At 45.6% G+C, this 17,671-nt stretch overlaps 1 protein-coding gene across 7 annotated transcripts in view; it reads right to left on the minus strand.

Annotated features, from left to right (window-relative positions):
- Window positions 1-17,671, minus strand: part of ATP6V0A1 (ATPase H+ transporting V0 subunit a1) — a 184,540-nt gene that overhangs the window by 91,176 nt on the left and 75,693 nt on the right. For all 7 annotated transcript variants that reach the window (XM_068263441.1, XM_068263440.1, XM_068263437.1 and 4 more), the window contains exon 8: window positions 3,412-3,494. In XM_068263441.1, coding sequence (XP_068119542.1) covers window positions 3,412-3,494 — 83 coding nt within the window. The remainder of the gene's footprint in view (window positions 1-3,411; window positions 3,495-17,671) is intronic.

A 17,671-nucleotide genomic window follows, 5' to 3' on the forward strand; every position in this document is an offset into this window, starting at 1 on the left:
CTTTCACACTGACCTGTAACGGAGTCCAGTAGCTGTTTAGATAAGCTGACTTTCCAGATGCTGCTGAATGTTTTGTCTTAGCTTGCCTGATTTATTACCCATTCCCGGTAACTCCACATGTGTAACATCTTCTTCCCTCCTCCACTCTTTTCACTTTTCTTCCTATCTCATTCCCCCTCCCTTGTTCTCTCATCTTGAGGTCTATTTCTGTCCTTTTTCCTACCCTCTTCCTCATCTTGTTCCCTGTCTGTCTTAATCCCTCATCATGTGCCCTCTATGATCTATCCTTTCCTCCTCTCTCTCTCTCCCCCCTCCTCTCTCTCCCCCCTCTCTCTCTCCCTCTCGCTCCCCCCCTCCTCTCTCTCACCCCCCCCCCTCTCTCTCTCTCCCTCTCTCCCCCCCTCTCCTCTCTCTCTCTCCCTCTCTCCCCCCCTCTCCTCTCTCTCTCTCTCCCCTCTCTCTCTCCCCCCTCCCTCTCCCCCCTCCCTCTCCTCTCTCTCTCCCCCCCTCTCCCTCTCCCCCCCCTCTCTCTCTCTCCCCCCCCTCCCTCTCCCCCCTCCCTCTCCTCTCTCTCTCCCCCCCTCTCTCTCTCCCCCCCCTCTCTCTCTCTCCCCCCCTCTCTCTCCCCCCCCTCTCCTCTCTCCCCCCCCCCCCTCTCTCTCTCTCTCCTCCCCTCTCTCTCCCCCCCCTCTCTCTCTCTCCTCCCCTCTCTCTCCCCCCCCTCTCTTTCTCTATCTCTCCCCCCCCTCTCTCTCTCCCCCTCTTCTCTCCCCCCCCCTCCCCCCCCCCCCACCTCCTGCAGCACTTTACAGAGTACATAGTCATGTCATCGACTGTCCTCAGAGGAACTCACAATCTAATCCTACCATAGTCATAGGCTAATGTCCTACCATATTATTATGTATTTATATAGCACAGATATTTACTGAAGCACTTTACAGAGTACATAGTCAAGTCACTAAATGTCCTCAGATGTGCTTAAAATCTAATCCTACCATGGTCATAGTGTAATGTCCTACCATATTGTTATTATGTATTTATGTAGCACTGGCATCTTCTGCAGCACATTACAAAGTACATAGTAATATCATTGACTGTCCTCAGAGGAGCTCACAATCTAATCCCTGTCATAGTCTAATGTCCTATCAAATTATTTTTATGTATTTATATAGCAGTGGCATCTTCTGCAGCACTTTACAGGCATGTCACTGACTGTCCTCAGTGGAGCTTACAATCAGGGATATAATATTGTGTTTCCGTGTACACACGTGGTGGTGGTGAGGGAAGGGGGGGCGGTTTGTTGATTGCTGGCCTAGGGCGGTAAAAAGTACAAATCCGGCCCTGATGGTCAATTAAATTTGTCCCCAAAACAATCAAAATTAAATTAGGTAGCATGTTGGAGCATCGATCAATTGATTGAACCCGCTGAGGGTGAAATCACGTAGTGTATGTGCACCTTTATAACTGGAATTATCAAATCAAAAACTTTTTCTTCAGGCAGCCGCCATACATAGATTGATTATCCCAGCAGATTTAAGCAAATTGATCAGATCACTCTAACAATCTATTAACTTGCATCGTAAATGATTACCCTTCAATCAATTTTAGTTTAACAGCAGAATGATTAGGAGCGGCAGTGAATTTTCACCTCTTTGCAGTAGGTCAATAAATAGCAACATAGTTTTGTACTGTATTACACACTACAAAAGTAGTGATATAATTAAAGGACAACTGAAGCAAGTGTTATATAGAGGCTGCCATATTTATTATCTTTTAACCACTTAAGGACCGAATGAGTTTTTTTATTTTTTATGATCTGTGCTGCGTGGACTCTTCAGCCCCCAGCACAGATCAGGTGGCAGGCAGAACGATCAGACTTCCCCCCTTTTTATCCTCACTAGGGGGATGTCCTGTTAGGGGGTCTGATCGCCACTGGCTTGCTGTGCCTAGCGGGGGGGTGCCTCAAAGCCCCCCTTCTGCAGCGCTATTCCCCCCCCTCCCTGTCCTTCCTTCCCATTCGCAATATAGGCGGTACAGGACAGCGATTCGTCCTGTACCGCCTCAGATAGGCTTCAGCCTATCAGATGGCGCTGATCCCCGGCCAATCAGAGGCCGGGGATCGCCGATCTCCTTTACGGCGCTGCTGTAACAGCAGCGCCATACAATGTAAACACCGGGGATTGCGTCCCCAGGTGTTTACATTTAGCCTGCGAGCTGCGATCGGAGGCTCGCAAGCTGTTCACGGAGCCCCCCCGCAGTGAACTGAAAGGAAACAACAGCCGTTCGAACGAGCGGCCGTTTCCATGGAAACACAAGTGCGACCAGCCGCCGCCTATCAGCATTGTCACAAGAAAGATTTGGGAAACATCTGGCACTGCATAGAAAAATTGCACATTTATTGTGGACTTGTGGTTGAGCCTTAGAAGAAGCACCGCCGTGCGAAACGGCCGTCAGGCTGCCCGTATCACACCCAGCACCCACTGCCATCCAAGCACCTATGGTAGGACTGTATTGTTCTTTATGTTGAATTGTTTGCTGTATGCATTCTAAAGAACTTTTCTGAGCACAAGTCCACAATAAATGTGCAATTTTTCTATGCAGTGCCGGATGTTTCCCAAATCTTTCTTGTGACCATGATATACTGCAGCAATATGCCATCCTGAGCACGCATATGATACATAGGTGCCTTTCGTGTCATCCCCAGCACATCTAAAAGGGCAATTTCTCCAAGTAGTGCCGACTGTGTTCTCTCATTCTTCCTCTAAGTGGCCTATCAGCATTGGCTGGTCGTTAAGTGGTTAAGCAATACCAGTTGCCTGGCTATCCTGCTGATCATCTGCCTCTAATACTATCAACCATAGATCCTGAACAAGCATATGCAGATCAGGCGTTTCTGACATTATTGTCAGGTCTGACCAGATTAGCTGCATGCTTGTTTCTGGTGGACACTGCTACAGCCAAATAGACAAGCAGGACTGCCAGAAAACTGGTACTGTTTAAAAGGATATAAATATAGACGCCTTCATATTCTACTCACTTCAGTTGTCCTTTAACTTTCCGTTAGATTTCAGCAGAAATATTGTACAGAACCAACACAACAATGTGGTGGATTTGACTTACTTCCTTCCTCAAATCCTTAAATACTTATGCCCCCTCCTATTGTGGCTGCGCCCTTTATAATATATAACATCTGTTTTTATACACAGGTTGTGTAGTACATGTGGTTATGGACCTAGCAAATGGAGAAGTATTGGCATTATCCAAAGCAGAGGAATCCAAGCCATGGAAAAGCCAGATTTGCTGCCCAGACTCCATCTGCACAGGAAAAGTTAAAGTTGTTCACCTACTAATCAGTAGACGCAACAATAAACCTTTCCACAGCATTTCAAGTTATGACACACAGCAACTCACCCCTCACAGATCTTCTTGACTCTGTTTTTCAGCTGATCTCCTTGGAAAAAGATGATGAATACAGATTTATGAACACTGTCACCCTAAAAAAAAAATAAAGTCAGGTTCTCTTTACGTCCTCATCTGGCATACTTTTAAAATTACTCACAGATATTTTGCTTTGGTGTGAAATAATGGCACCATTAAGGTTTAGTGTAAAGTCTCAAACAATTTCAATATCCAGTCTACATTAGGGGAATCTTACCTGCTTGGAATAGCTTTCTGTTCTTTTACTTAGTTTCACTGTCTATTTTCAACTCAGTACTAAGGCCGTCTAGTGTCCTGTCTGTATGCAGTGACACTTTGCTCCTGCTGCAAGCATTCATCAGCAGTAGGTGGAGGCAGCAGATAAGAGTGTTAATGGTTTAAACCACATATCAGAATAGCTTTATGCTGGGAATACATGGGTTGATTTTGCCGCTCGATTCCACGCTCAATTCTACAGGCGATTCTCTTATCCTCCATTCGTTTTTCTTAACTTTTCCCATTGTCCTCCATGCAGAATCAAGCGCGGAAATGATCAGGCGTGAGATCGGACATGTCGGGAATTATCCATCGAGCCATCTAAATGGCTCAGAATCGACCCGTGTATTCCCAGCATTAGACACTAAAATGCAATTCTCTGCCTCTGAGGCCAACCAGAAAACTGTGTTTACACTTAAAAAGAGAACCTGAGATAGGACCTTAAAAAGAAAATATACGTACCTCCAGCCTGATCGCTCCCTCGTCGTCCTCCTCCACTCCCTCATCCTTCAGCAATTGGCCCCGAAAAGTCTTCCGGTCCAGGGCCAACTGCGCATGCGTGGTGTGGCCGCACACGCCCACCGCACTCCTGTTGCCTGGAGTGGCAACAGGAGAGCAGCAGGGGAGCACACACAGCAGGACTGTGCATGCGCCAAATGGATAACTTACCTGGGCCAGTTGCAGACGAACCAGGTAGCGACTGAAGACAAGGGAGCGATCAGGCCGGAGGATGCCCCAGGTATGTATATTTTCTTTTTAAGGCTCCATCTCAGGTACATTTAAGGCACACAGCAAGGTCTAACAGTGAGCAGAATGTCCTGACTCAAACTTTACAGCATGGGCTTGATATCCTGAAAGGCACTTGCCTTGGGCTTGTTGCAGCCTCTGAACTGGAAAGCAACGAGCAGCATGGACAGGTAAGTCACCTCTCTGCCTTTCAGCAATGCATCTTCCTTCATCCTCTGCATTCCCATCTCAGTGGCTCCAGTAGCGTCTCGTCATATGACCAGTTGGTTCCATGAAAAGAGATGCCACTGGAGCCATAGAGACAGGGACTCCGGATGTAGGAAGGAAGATACGTCGCTGGAGCTCCACATCACTCATCACACTGCATTGGTGGGGGTCACATGACTACCTAACACTGCTAATTGGCAGACTACTTAATACAGCTAATTTGGAGCACTTCTGGCTAAAGGTGGCCACACATACTACACAATTTATTTAATTTTATTAATTTTTTTATTAGAGAATTCTGGTCGTTTATTTCAGTTGAACGAAAAATTCTGATTCTTCCAAGTAATGTACCACACACATATACTTGATTTTGTAACAACCGTGAGAGAAAAAGATTGAATAATTCATCAAATTAGGTTGGAAAAATATTCCTTTAAAGAGACTCCGTAACAAAAATTGCATCCTGTTTTTTATCATCCTACAAGTTCCAAAAGCTATTCTAATGTGTTCTGGCTTACTGCAACACTTTGTACTATCACAGTCTCTGTAATAAATCAATGTATCTTTTTCTTGTCAGACTTGTCAGCCTGTGTCTGGAAGGCTGCCAAGTTCTTCAGTGTTGTGGTTCTGCTATGAACTCCCCCCTCAGGGGGGAAAGAAACACACAAATGATCTCTTGAGATTCAAAAGGAAGGCTGTATACAGCCTGCTTGTGTATGGATGTATTTTCTATGTGTGGACATACTGTACATCAACCTACTTCCTGTTTTGGTGGCCATTTTGTTTGTTTATAAACAAACTTTTAAAAGCTGTTTTTAACCACTTTTAACCACTTCCGGATACCGGGTGGTTTGGCTGATCTGTGCTGTGGGGGCTCTTCAGCCCGCAGCACAGATCAGAAATCAGGCAGGGCGATCAGACCTCCCCCCTTTTTTCCCCACTAGGGGGATGTCCTGCTGGGGGGGTCTGATCGCCGCCGCGCTGCTGTGCCTAGCGGGGGGGGGGGGGCTCCTCAAAGCCCCCCTCCGCAGCACTAGTCCTCCCTCTGCCTCCTTCCCTCCCTCTCCCGTCCCCTGTGTGCGGCGCAGGACGGAAAGCCGTCCTGCGCCGGATAGGATAGGCTTCAGCCTATCAGGTGCCGGCGGTCCCCGGCCAATCAGAGGCCGGGGATCGCCGATCTCTGCCACGGCGCTGCTGCGCAGCAGCGCCGTTTACATGTAAACACCGGGGAAGATCTTCCCCGTGTGTTTACATTTACCCTGCGAGCTGCGATCGGCGGCTCGCAGGGTGCTCACGGAGACACCCTCCGTGAACTGACATGGAACGGGCGCTCATACGAGCGGCCGTTTCCATGGAAACCACTTCAGGATTCAGGGGCGTAGTTAAGCGTACGCAGAATCCTGAAGTAGTTAATGCGGCGGGGAGCGGCAAAATTGTGACAGAGGGGAATAGGAGATGTCCCCTAACGCACTGGTATGTTTACTTTTGTGCGATTTTAACAATACAGATTCTCTTTAAAGAGACACTGAAGTGAAAAAAAATATGATATAATGAATTGGTTGTGTACTATGAATAATTACTAGAAAATTAGCAGCAAAGAAAATATTCTCATTTTTATTTTCAGGTATATAGTGCGTTTTCTAACATTGCATCATTCTCTAATATGTGCAGATTACACAACACTCTGCATTCAAAATGATTATTTCAGAGCAGTCTGAACTAATGACCTCTCCTCTAGCAGATAAAAAGAAAACTGTTCACTTATAGTTGAGATAATAAAAGTCAGAAGACAGCCCTCTCCACGACTTTGAAAGTCGTGTAGAGATTAATGGCTTTTTTGCATAGAGATAACAACTGGAGTTTCTTAACTCTTCCTGTACTGGAAACAATTACACTGATGTATCTGCTCTTAATGTTTTATTTCTTAGCTGTACTACACATACAAATCATTTCATAATTTTTTTTTTTCGCTTCAGTGTCTCCTTAAAAAGAACCTGTACTGAGTAAAAATATCTAAAATAAACACATGAGGTAACTTCAAATGAACATTACATAGTTACCTTGCCATCAGTTCCTCTCAGAAGCTCACCATTTTCTTCTGACAATGATCCCTTCCAGTTCTGACAATATTTTGTCAGATCTGAAATATATCAGTTGCTGTCAGTAAAATATCAGTTGCTGTCAGTTATAGCTGAGAGGAAAACTGATGTACCAGGTAATGTCCATGTTTCCCTATGGCTCAAGTGGGTGACGTTACAGTTTAACTGTGTGCTGACCAGGAAGCTGTTATGTATAATGGCTATTTTCAAAATGGAGGACGGAAAATTCCCTTGATCACAGTGGACAAACAGGACGCGGGAGAAGACAAAGAAATTGAGGAGTAGACTACACAGGAGGTAAGTATGACTTGTGTATGCTTATTTTGACTTTTAATTTTCAGTTTAGGTTTTCTTTAAGGAGTCATTCAAATGAAGGCCATACAGTGCAAATGGTACATAAGTTATAATTTACTCCTTGTTAACATTCAAATGTGTAGACACATTGATAAACCATGGCAATTTAAGCTGGAACAGATACGACACACATCAGACATTTATTTTGCTTTACACACACAGTTGCCATACAAGGACAACAATACAGCTGTCTGTTCATTCTGATAGCTGTTAAAAAAACAAAAACAAATAGGCACTATAGTGATATTTCATACTGAAGACATTTCTGAACATTCTATTAATTTACTGTGGTCACACAAATACATTAGAGAGCACAGAGCGACAGACCAAAAGAAAGATAGTTTTTACATATATACCATTCATTGTGCCAAAAATTCAAATCTCTGTGACACATCAAATATGTATAATGGAAAAATACTAACAATAATAATGAAATTGATGAAAAGAGTGCATGAGGCCTAACACCTTTCAGGAATATGAATAAAAAGTATTGGTGGGACAGCTGGGCCTTACGTTAAGTGCACAATTTCTGTATATATGGCCTAACCTTTGACAAACACAACCATACCCGGAGCCGGGGGGGGGGGGGGGGGGGAGGGGGGCGCGAGTTTTGCTAGTGGTGGGGTGCTGGGTATGGATAATGTGATGATGGAAAGGGTTTGGGAAAATGTGATGCTGGCTGGTGGTGCTGGGTGGGGATATTGTGTGACTGGCTGGTGGTGCCGGGTGGGGATAATGTGGTGCCGAGTTGGCATAATGTGATGCTGGTGGGGGGTGCTGGGTGTGGATAATGTAATGATGGATGGGGGTTGGGAAAATGTGATGCTGGCTGATGGAGGTGGGTTGGGATAATGTGATGCTGACTGGGGGTGCTGGGTGGGTAATGTGATGCTGGGTGGGGGATTGGAATAATGTGATTCAGGCTGTGGGTGCTGGGTGGGGATAATGTAATGATGGTGGGGAAAATGTGATGCTGACTGGTGGTGCTGGGTTGGGATAATGTCCTGCTGTCTGGGGGTGCTGGGTAGGGTAATGCGATTCTGGGTGGAGGTGCTGGTTGTTGACAATCTGATGCCAGTGGGGGATGCTGCTGCCTGGTGGTGCTGGTTGGGGATAATATGATGCTGGTAGGGGTGCTGGGTGGGGATAATGTGATGCTGGCTGGTGATGCTGGGTTGGAATAATGTGATTCTGGTGGAGGGTGCTGGGTGGGGATAATGTGATGCTGGTGGGGGGTTCTGGGTGTGGTATTGTGATACTAGTAGGGGGGTTGGGTATAATATGATGCTGGTAGGGGTGCTGGGTGGGGATAATGTAATGCTGGGTTGGAATATTGCGATGCTGGTGGAGGGTGCTGGATGGGGTAAATGTGATGCTGGTGGGGGTTCTGGGTGTGGTATTGTGATACTAGTAGGGGTTTCGGGTGGGAATAATGTGATGCTGGGTGGGGATAATGTGATGCTTGTGGGGGGTGCTGAGTGGGCATAATGTGATGCTGGTGGGGGTGCCAAGTGGGCATAATATGATGCTGGTGGGGGGTGCCGAGTGGGCATAATGTGATGCTGGCTAATGATGGTGTTGGGCAGGTGGAGAAAACTGTGTGAGCATAACTGAAAGTGCTGTAGCATTAGGGTGCAGGGTGTGTGGGGAGATGCAGGTGAGGGTGCTGAGTGGGTGTGCAGAGGCTGGAGATGCTGGTTGAGTATGCATGGTGGGAAAAGACAAAGGAGTGTTGATGGGCAAAGGCAGGTAAGGGTGCTGGTTGGGCAGAGGCAGGTAAGGCTGGTTGAGTATGCATGGAAGGAAAAGATAAAGGAGTTTGGATGAGCAAAAGCAGGTGAGGGTGCTGGGTGGGGCAAGGCAGGCGAGGATCCTGGGTGGGGAGAGGCAGATAAGGGTGCTCGGTGGAGGATGAGGATGCAAGCTAGGGTTAGACAAGTGAGGGTGCTTGGTGGGCGGAGGCAAATGAGAGTGCCAGGCGGTGAGAGGCAGTTGAGGGTGCTGTATGGGCAGAAGCAGGTGAGGGTAGAGACAGGCTGATGCTAGCAAGGGAGAGGCAAGTGAGGGTGCTAGGTGGAGGCTGTGTGTGCTAGCTGGGGAAATGCAGGTGAGGATGCTGGGCTAGTGAGGCTGGCTGATTTTACTTAGTGGGGTGTGGGGGTTGTGTGGAGACTGAGGAGGGTAGCTGGGAAAGCAGATACAATTGGCTGCAGTCACTAATCACACAGCATGTGCCTTCCATCCAGTCTGTGGCTGGGCTCACCCTCCACAACCTCCTTATTCTCCTCCTCATTCTGCAATCGTAGTTTGATCACAAAACAATGACCGCCAATAAGTCTGCACATGTGGACTTCAGCAGCCATTTTTTTGTAGTAATGCTCTAACTACAATTATACTACGGAGCACAGGGAAAGGCAGGACACGTACCGAGGCTGCCCCGATATAATAATGTGTTGCGGCACATGAGTTGGGAACCCATCCCATAGAGTTACCCACTTTGCACTTAATGTGTCACCTTACTAAACTTGCTTAGTTTCAAAACCGTTTGAGAGCTTTCGTCACAGTACAGTATATACCCCCCAAATAGGGGTGATGGCCTTAGCAGGATGTAGTAAATGAGTTAGTCCATTCTAAGAAGCTCAAAGGAATTCCAATATTTAAGTAACCCTTCTTAAACTTGTTTCAAATTTACCTAAACCTAAGTGAGAAAAAGTATTTGTATGTAGAACAGAGGCGCCAGCAGGATAAAAGTCAATACAAATTTTAAAAATTGCTTGGAGGGAGTGGTGGGCTTGCCTCCCAAAAGCAGACACGAGATCCTGTCTTAATGTAAAATCGATACATTTATTATACGGTACCCCAAAAACAGTGCAACGCGTTTCGCAGGCCCAGCCCGCTTCATCAGGCAATAAAAGTTTGAGAAAGGCTGTACTACACCATATTGGGCTCTCAGTTTTTCCTATTTTAAGTGAGAAAAAGAGCTATTACCTGGGGCTTCTACCTGCCCCCTGCAGCTGCCCTGATCCTCCGGTCCCCCATTGCAGCTAAGTTTAATTTTCCCCGACTGGCCAGTCAACGATGAAGCAAGCCCTGGCTGCTTGCTTCATCGTTCACGCTCCCCTTGCAGGGAGCATCCTGCGCAGACACAGTAGGAAGTTTCCCATTACCAGGAGCGTGAACGATGATGCGCAGGGCCACGCAGGTGCAGTGGCCATTGACTGGCCAGACTAGGGAAAACAAAACTTTGCCGTGGCGTGGGACCGGAGTATCGTTGATGGACTTCGCAGGCACAGGGCAGCTGCAGGGGACTGGTAGAAGCCCCAGGTAAGTGAAATTATTTTTCCTCCTTTGATTTAGGTTCACTTTAAAGCCCACAGGCTACATATGATTTAGGTGGAACTTTACAACAATTCAACATGACAACGTGCTGACACTTACATACGCTTACAACTGATAAAAAGAAATCACTTCACTACCTACTTTTCAAATTATATTATATTATAGTACTTATTATTTCTAACATAACCACCTTTACAATTTATAAGTTTTCCAAATAAAAAAAAAAAAAAAAAACGTTCGATTTTTCTGTACAAGCAATCATTTTTATCAAATTGCTGTAAAATCGGATAATTTTATTTTATCGTGTGTGGCCACCTCAACTGAAAATACTATCTATGAGCGTTAATACAAAACAGAAAATTACTCAAGCAGCACCATAGTCCCTAATTCTTCGTTGCATAGACTTTAAAAAGGTGTTGGGAACGTTCCTCAGAAATTTTAGTCCATATTGACAAGATAGCAGGTTTATCACCAGCACATTCATGATGGAAATCTTCTGTTCCACCACATCCCAAAGGTGCTCTATTGCATCGTTTTTCAACCGCTGTGCCGGGATGTTGCCTGGTGTGCCGTACAGGTCTGGCCTCTCGCCAGACCTGTTCCTACTGTAGGGCGCAGGAGGGGGGGGGGGGGGGGGAAGAAGCGCTAGGAGGAGGGGCAGTGGAGGCAGCGGTGGGGAGGGGGGAAATATCCCCCCCCCTTCCTCACCTGGGACCCCTCCTTCTGCCTCTCTCCCCCTCCATTTAGCGGTGGCAAGTGCGAGCTCGGCGGCGGGGAGGCATGCAGAGAATTACTCGCCACTTCCGCGTTCCAAGCGCCGACAGTGTCATGTCGTCAGATCTCCGCCTTCAATGCCGCCCACTGTGCTTCCTGATTAGCGGAAGCACAGTGGGCGGCATTGAAGGCGGAGATCTGTGACGACATGACGCTGCCGGCACTTGGAACGTGGCGTGGTGAGTAATTCTGCGCATGTCTCCTTGCCGCCGAGCCCGCACTTGCCACCGCTGCCTCCACTGCCCCTCCTTCTAGCGCTGCTTCCCCCCTCCTGGGCATCTATACTGCGGGGAACTGTACTAGCTATACTGGGGGCAACTAAACTAGCTACACTGGGGGCAACTAAACTAGCTATACTGGGGGCAACTAAACTAGCTATACTGGGGGCAACTAAACTAGCTATACTGGGGGCAACTAAACTAGCTATACTGGGGGCAACTAAACTACCTACACTGGGGGCAACTATACTAGCTATACTGGGCACTATACTAGCTATACTGGGCACTATACTAGCTATACTGGGTACTATACTAGCTATACTGGGGCACTACCTACCCATAATGGGACTATACTAGCTATACTGGGGCACTATACTAGCTATACTGGGGCACTATACTGGGGTAACTATACTAACCATACTGGGGCAACTAAACTCCCTATACTGGGGCAACTATGCTAGCTATGCAGCCGCACCCCAGCCCCCCCCCCCCCCCCCATAGCCTGCTGCGCACAGAACTGTCCACTAGGTCGCGCAAACACCCGCCGCCCCCCCCCCCCCCCCCCCGCCATTCCCCGGAGAAAAATATGGTCAGAAAGTGTTCCCCGGGCCGGAAAAGGTTGGGAACCACTGCTCTATTGGATTGAGACTGTCGATTGTGAAGATCACTGAAGAACAGTGAACTCATTATGTTCAAGAAACTAGTATGGCATGATGTGATCTTTGCGACATGGTACATTATCCTGGAAGTGGCTGTCAGAAGATGAGCACACTATGGTCATAAAGGGAAGGACAATGGTCAGCAACAACTCTGGTAGATTGTGGCATTTAATCTATGCTCTGTTGGTACTAAGGAGCCCAAAGTTTGCCAAGACAATATCCCCCATACCATTTCCCCACCAACCTTAACTGTTAATACAAGGCAGGGTGGATTCATGCTTTCATGCCAAGTTCTGACAATATTATATGAATGTTGCAGCTGAAATAGAGACTGAAACCAAGCAACAATTTTCCAATCTTGCATTGCCACTTTTCGTGAGCCTGTGCAAATAGCTCTAGTTTCCTTTTCTTAGTTGACAGGAGTGGCAACCACTGTGGTCTTCTGCTGCTGTAGGCCATCTGCTTCAAGATTCACTATGTTTTACATTTAGAAATAGAATTCTGCATACCTTGGTTGTATTGAGTGGTTATTTTACCTACTGTTGCTTTTCAATCTTCTCAAACCAATCTGCTCATTCTTCTCAGACACCAACAAGACATTTTCATCCTTTCATCATTACTATCCCTCAAAAAAAATGTTTTCTCTTTTTTGGACTATTCTTTCTAAACCCTAGTGATGTTGTGCCTGAAAATCCCAGTAGATCAGCAGTTTCTAAAATATTCAGAACAGCCCACCTGGCACCAACATCCATGCCATGTTCAAAGTCCCCTAAATTCTCTTTTACTCTCATGCTCTGACCTTCAGCAACTTGTCTTCACCACGTGTAGATGCCTAAATGCATTGAGCTGCTGTCACGTGATTGGCTGATTAACTATTTGTTATAACAAGCTACAGGTGTACCTAATAAAGTGACCAGTGAGTGCAATGAGAGTATATGGTCCAGGTTACATGGGTTCAGCATGATTGGGTCCTGGGTATGTGGAGGGTTCACACTTATTTTATTGAACATGTTAACGCTAGATTGTGAACTAGATTATACTAGCCACTATTTTAAGCTCCCTCTACACCATTCAATTCCAGGCGCAATCGATCGAATTTCATTAGATCGATTAAATTCGACATGTCCGATCAGGATTTGATCGATCGTGTGATCGATTTGCATTGAAAACTGGCCAAAATCAATCACACGATCGATCAAATCCCAATCGGACATGTCAGATTTAATCGATAAATTAAATTCGATTGGATCGAATTTGATCAGATCGAGTCTGCAATTTAATAGTGGCCACACCTAAAGGGTTAGCTGGGAGTGGGAGTGAGAACTATCTAGAACAGAGTGAGGGCCATAAGGGTTTTGCCATAGGTTACCATAATTTACGGTTGTGTCCCTGGACTGGCCTCTTCTACATTTTTTGCCTTCTGAAGTGCTCAAGAAGTGATAAGTTAAATGTTTAGATAAAGCAGAAAATTCACAGTAAATCTGAGTAATTTTGCATGGAACTTTCTTGTTTCTTGCCTGTTATTTATAAGAAATGATAAATGAATATTATCTATGCTAGCTACAATTTGAGCCTGCAGCTAACAGAGCACAAACCTTCTGCATCACATGACCCCAGATATGCCATGACCCAAGTAAAGACCGCTAGAGGAATATCAGTATTCCTGTATATACTGGCCAGGCAGTGTTTCCTGGCACTGTGCCATCAGATGTCTTATCTTCAGAGTCAGGCAATCCATTGCATACAACAAAAAGCTTTGATCTGGCACTGGCTACGGGCACTGCCCGAAAATGTTCTCTGCAGATAAAGTCTAATTACAATGACTCACACACTGAATATTTGCTTTCTTGCCAGAGGCAGAAATTGCCTTCCCTTTACACCAATATTGCAGTCCAAGAAAAATAAAAACTTATTAGTGAACAGTCACTTAGCAGATATTGCCACTATAGTCTTATATTAACTATTTTCCATAGAAGACACAGCATAGTTACTATTAAAAATAAAATGCAACAAAGAGAAATGGAGGATTCTAACTGGCAGACTGGTTAGCAGAAATTCGCATTTTACATGTCAGAGAAAGCCAAATCAGTGTCTGGCGTTCTTTAATGTAAATCTGTAGTGAGAAAAAACAAAGTTAGAAACCACTACACAGTAGAGGGAAGCCAATGAATGCTCCGGAGGTTTCCCCTCCACGACTATTCCGCTTTGCACTGGGACGCTCTTTGCGGTCGCTCTCTCCTCTTATACAAGAGCAGCCACACAGGTGCCAATAGGGTTCACATCTGCGCAGTAGCATGGAGCCACTCCTGCACAGAGCAAAAAGGCATGCAAGAGTGGCTCCATGCTGCTGGGAAGGGGCAGGCTTACTTTGCACCTGTGCAGCACGGCCACGCTCACACACAGAGGGGAGCGCAGCCGTAAGCACTATATTCAACATTATTGCAAATATCTTTTATGGGTCACAGCACAGAAACGGAGGGACACAAGAAGATCAAGAAAACCTTTAGACTATCCAGAGGCTTTCCCCTACTGAGGTCTGTATCTAACTTTTTTTATTTTCCTCGCTTCAGTTCTGTCTTGAACACATACTGTAGAATCTGTTATCCAGAATTCAGTTCAATTGAACTCTCATGCAACTGGCATCAACACCTCCTGATCTTGTACCAGATACATCATTAGACCCTGATGCAATGCCTACCCAGTTAACTATCACTACTGTAAAATTACTGAAGAAAAGTTTTACTAACAGTATTTCAACTTTAATGAGAAATTATCTGCCTCTAGAAAGTAACAGCCATGCTTACCACTGTTTTCTAACTCCAGTCCTCGAGAGCCATATCCATGCCAGCATTTAGGATGGCTAAGAAATGAAGTGTTCTACTTGGTGAACCACAACCTTACTAATTCAGTCCCATCAATTAATTTGAGCTGTGCCAAAAATGTGTGAGGACCTTGGTGGACATCTCTGCTATATGGGAACTATTTTTTAGTCAACTTGCCCTACTACTCTAGCACGAGTAGCTTGAGGAGGGGCAGGCCATTGCCCAAAACAGCAGACTACTATGATCACTATGTTGGTACATGACTAGGGAGCTTTGCTGATAAAGCCGCTACAGCAAATCCCCGTTATTCGGAACTCAGGCAACCGGAAATCTCAACTAACCAACATGCCTACAGGGAAAGTTCTTTGGGGTGGGGGTTGCAGGGCATACAATACATACTGAGCCTCCAGGTAGCATCTTCTAGCCTTAGTGTAGCTCCTAACAGCTTTCCAGAGTTAGTGCATGACTTCTGGCAGGTTACATAACCCGACGCAGGTCAAGTGACATACCGGGAGTCGTACACGGAAGACGCCCGAAAGCTACTAGGAGCTACAAGAAGGCTAGAAGATGCTGCTAGGACAGGGGTCAGGAACCTTTTTGGCTGAGAGAGCCATAAAACGCCACATATATTTTAAAAATATAATTCTGTGAGAGCCATACAATATGTATCAAACTGGCACACTCCGCATGCGCAGCAGAGGGCTCACGTCCCTGTTGCCATGGTTATGTGTATACAGTTGATCCTCCAGAAAGCGGAAGTTTCAGACACGTCTTCAGCTTCTCTTGGATTTCTGCAATATCAGCAATTTCCCCGAGAGCCAGACAGGTGAAATACCAACTAACAGCTTGTACGGTTAGCTAGCTGAATTGGGGGTTGATTCACTTTGTAGGACGCGATCCCTGCACTTTGGACAAATAGGCTGCCTTTCAAGTGACAGCCTATTGGGCCAATTGGGCAGCCTATTGGGCCAATCAAAGTGCAGAGATCTTGTCCTACAAAGTCACACGACTTGACAGGATCCAGGGTGTGACAAATGGAGCGGCCGTTAGTTTTGGGGGGAGTAAGAGTAAGTTAGTAGTACAAGCTACAGCAGTAGCGTGCCTACTTTGAACATTTTACTTGCGCTGCCACAGTAAGCTGTGCTGCTTGAGCAGTGTAGCTTAGTGAATCAACCCCTAACTGTGAGCCAGAGGAAGCCATCAAAAGAGCCACATCTGGCTCCTGAGCCATAGGTTCCCTACCCCTGAGCTAGGAGATACAGGAAGGCTAGAAGATGCCACCTTGGAGGCTTGGGGAAAGTATTTAATGCTGCATGGGGGGGTTGTGCTTTTTTGGACAGTTGCTCAACCAACCGGCAAGCACATGTATCTGGCATCAGGCGATCCCTGTCGGTGCTGGATACTGGGGACTTTGCTGTATATGTGTACAAGACAAACTGAAGATTTCTCAAAGATTCACATCGTCTGGGCTGGTCAACTGCAAGTGATGTTAGCAAAATGTAATACTGTACTTGAAGAGTGGCTGCTGCACACGGAGATTTAAGAGGGAAGTGCTTCCAAAATTAAAGTTTAGCAAAACTTACACAAATATTTAGAAAATTGTAAATTGTAAAGTAGAATGACGGTACAGGATTTAAAATTTTTATTCAGTCATTTTACATACAAATGACCTATTAGTTCGGGACTGAAATCTGCTTCCTTCTATCAGGCTCGGAATAAAGGGAGGAAAGGAATTTAAGGGGGTTATTTAAAACAGCTGACTTAGGTAAGATAGTCGGGACACTTTCCTGTGTTTGTGTGCTGAATACTGTGATATATGTAAGGAAGTCAGTTTGTAATCAGTGGGGACTGATCTCACCATGAAAGCACTTCCTCAAGTGCACAATGAAGAATCTGAAATTTCATACACATAACATACTGCCAAGCTGAGATTATTCCATAGGCCTAAGTGTGGGTAAATGTTGCAGCAGGTGACAGTACACTACTTACTAGTGCCAACTACTGGTTATAATGAGCTTTGCTATTGGTAAAATCAGGCAGGGCAGAGGCATTTATCAGTGTAAGAAACAAGGTTATTAAAACAAAATATGAAATCAGTAAAGACTTCTGTTGTGATGCTCACTGACCTATGTATGTGTAAAGTTGATTTTAGGTGGGACATTTAAATTCAATGTTCAAAAAAACCTGCTATTTTCTTATACCTGGGCTGTAACTGAACTCTGAAGTACCTCAGTTGAATCTAATTGGGTTCACAGGAATAATAATGCCCTATACCAAACATGCACCCAGCAGTAATAGAACCTACTTTATCAGACACTTTGATTAATGAGCTTTATCAAAATTCCCTTCATCTGCCTACTCCTGAATGCATGTGCCTTGACAAAACAGTTATTCAATTCATTATGGCCCATTTGAAATTCACTTTTTCTCCTGAGTTTTCTCCTAGGTGATATTTTCAGAACTTGTCATAAAATGCCTGTCAAGCCACCACCAAGCAAGAAAAAACTGATAGTACGTTTTCACCAACTTTTCAGTACTGTTTTAATTGTAAAATACAAAAAACTGAAAAGTTAGTTTAACCTCCCTGGCGTTCTATTAAGATCGCCAGGGAGGCTGCGGGAGGGGTTTTTTTTAAATAAAAAAAAACTATTTCATGCAGCCAACTGAAAGTTGGCTGCATGAAAGCCCACTAGAGGGCGCTCCGGATGCGTTCTTCTGATCGCCTCCGGCGGCCAGAAGTAACACGGAAGGCCGCAATG

Source organism: Hyperolius riggenbachi, chromosome 12, assembly GCF_040937935.1.
Source record: "Hyperolius riggenbachi isolate aHypRig1 chromosome 12, aHypRig1.pri, whole genome shotgun sequence".
Taxonomy (NCBI): domain Eukaryota; kingdom Metazoa; phylum Chordata; class Amphibia; order Anura; family Hyperoliidae; genus Hyperolius; species Hyperolius riggenbachi.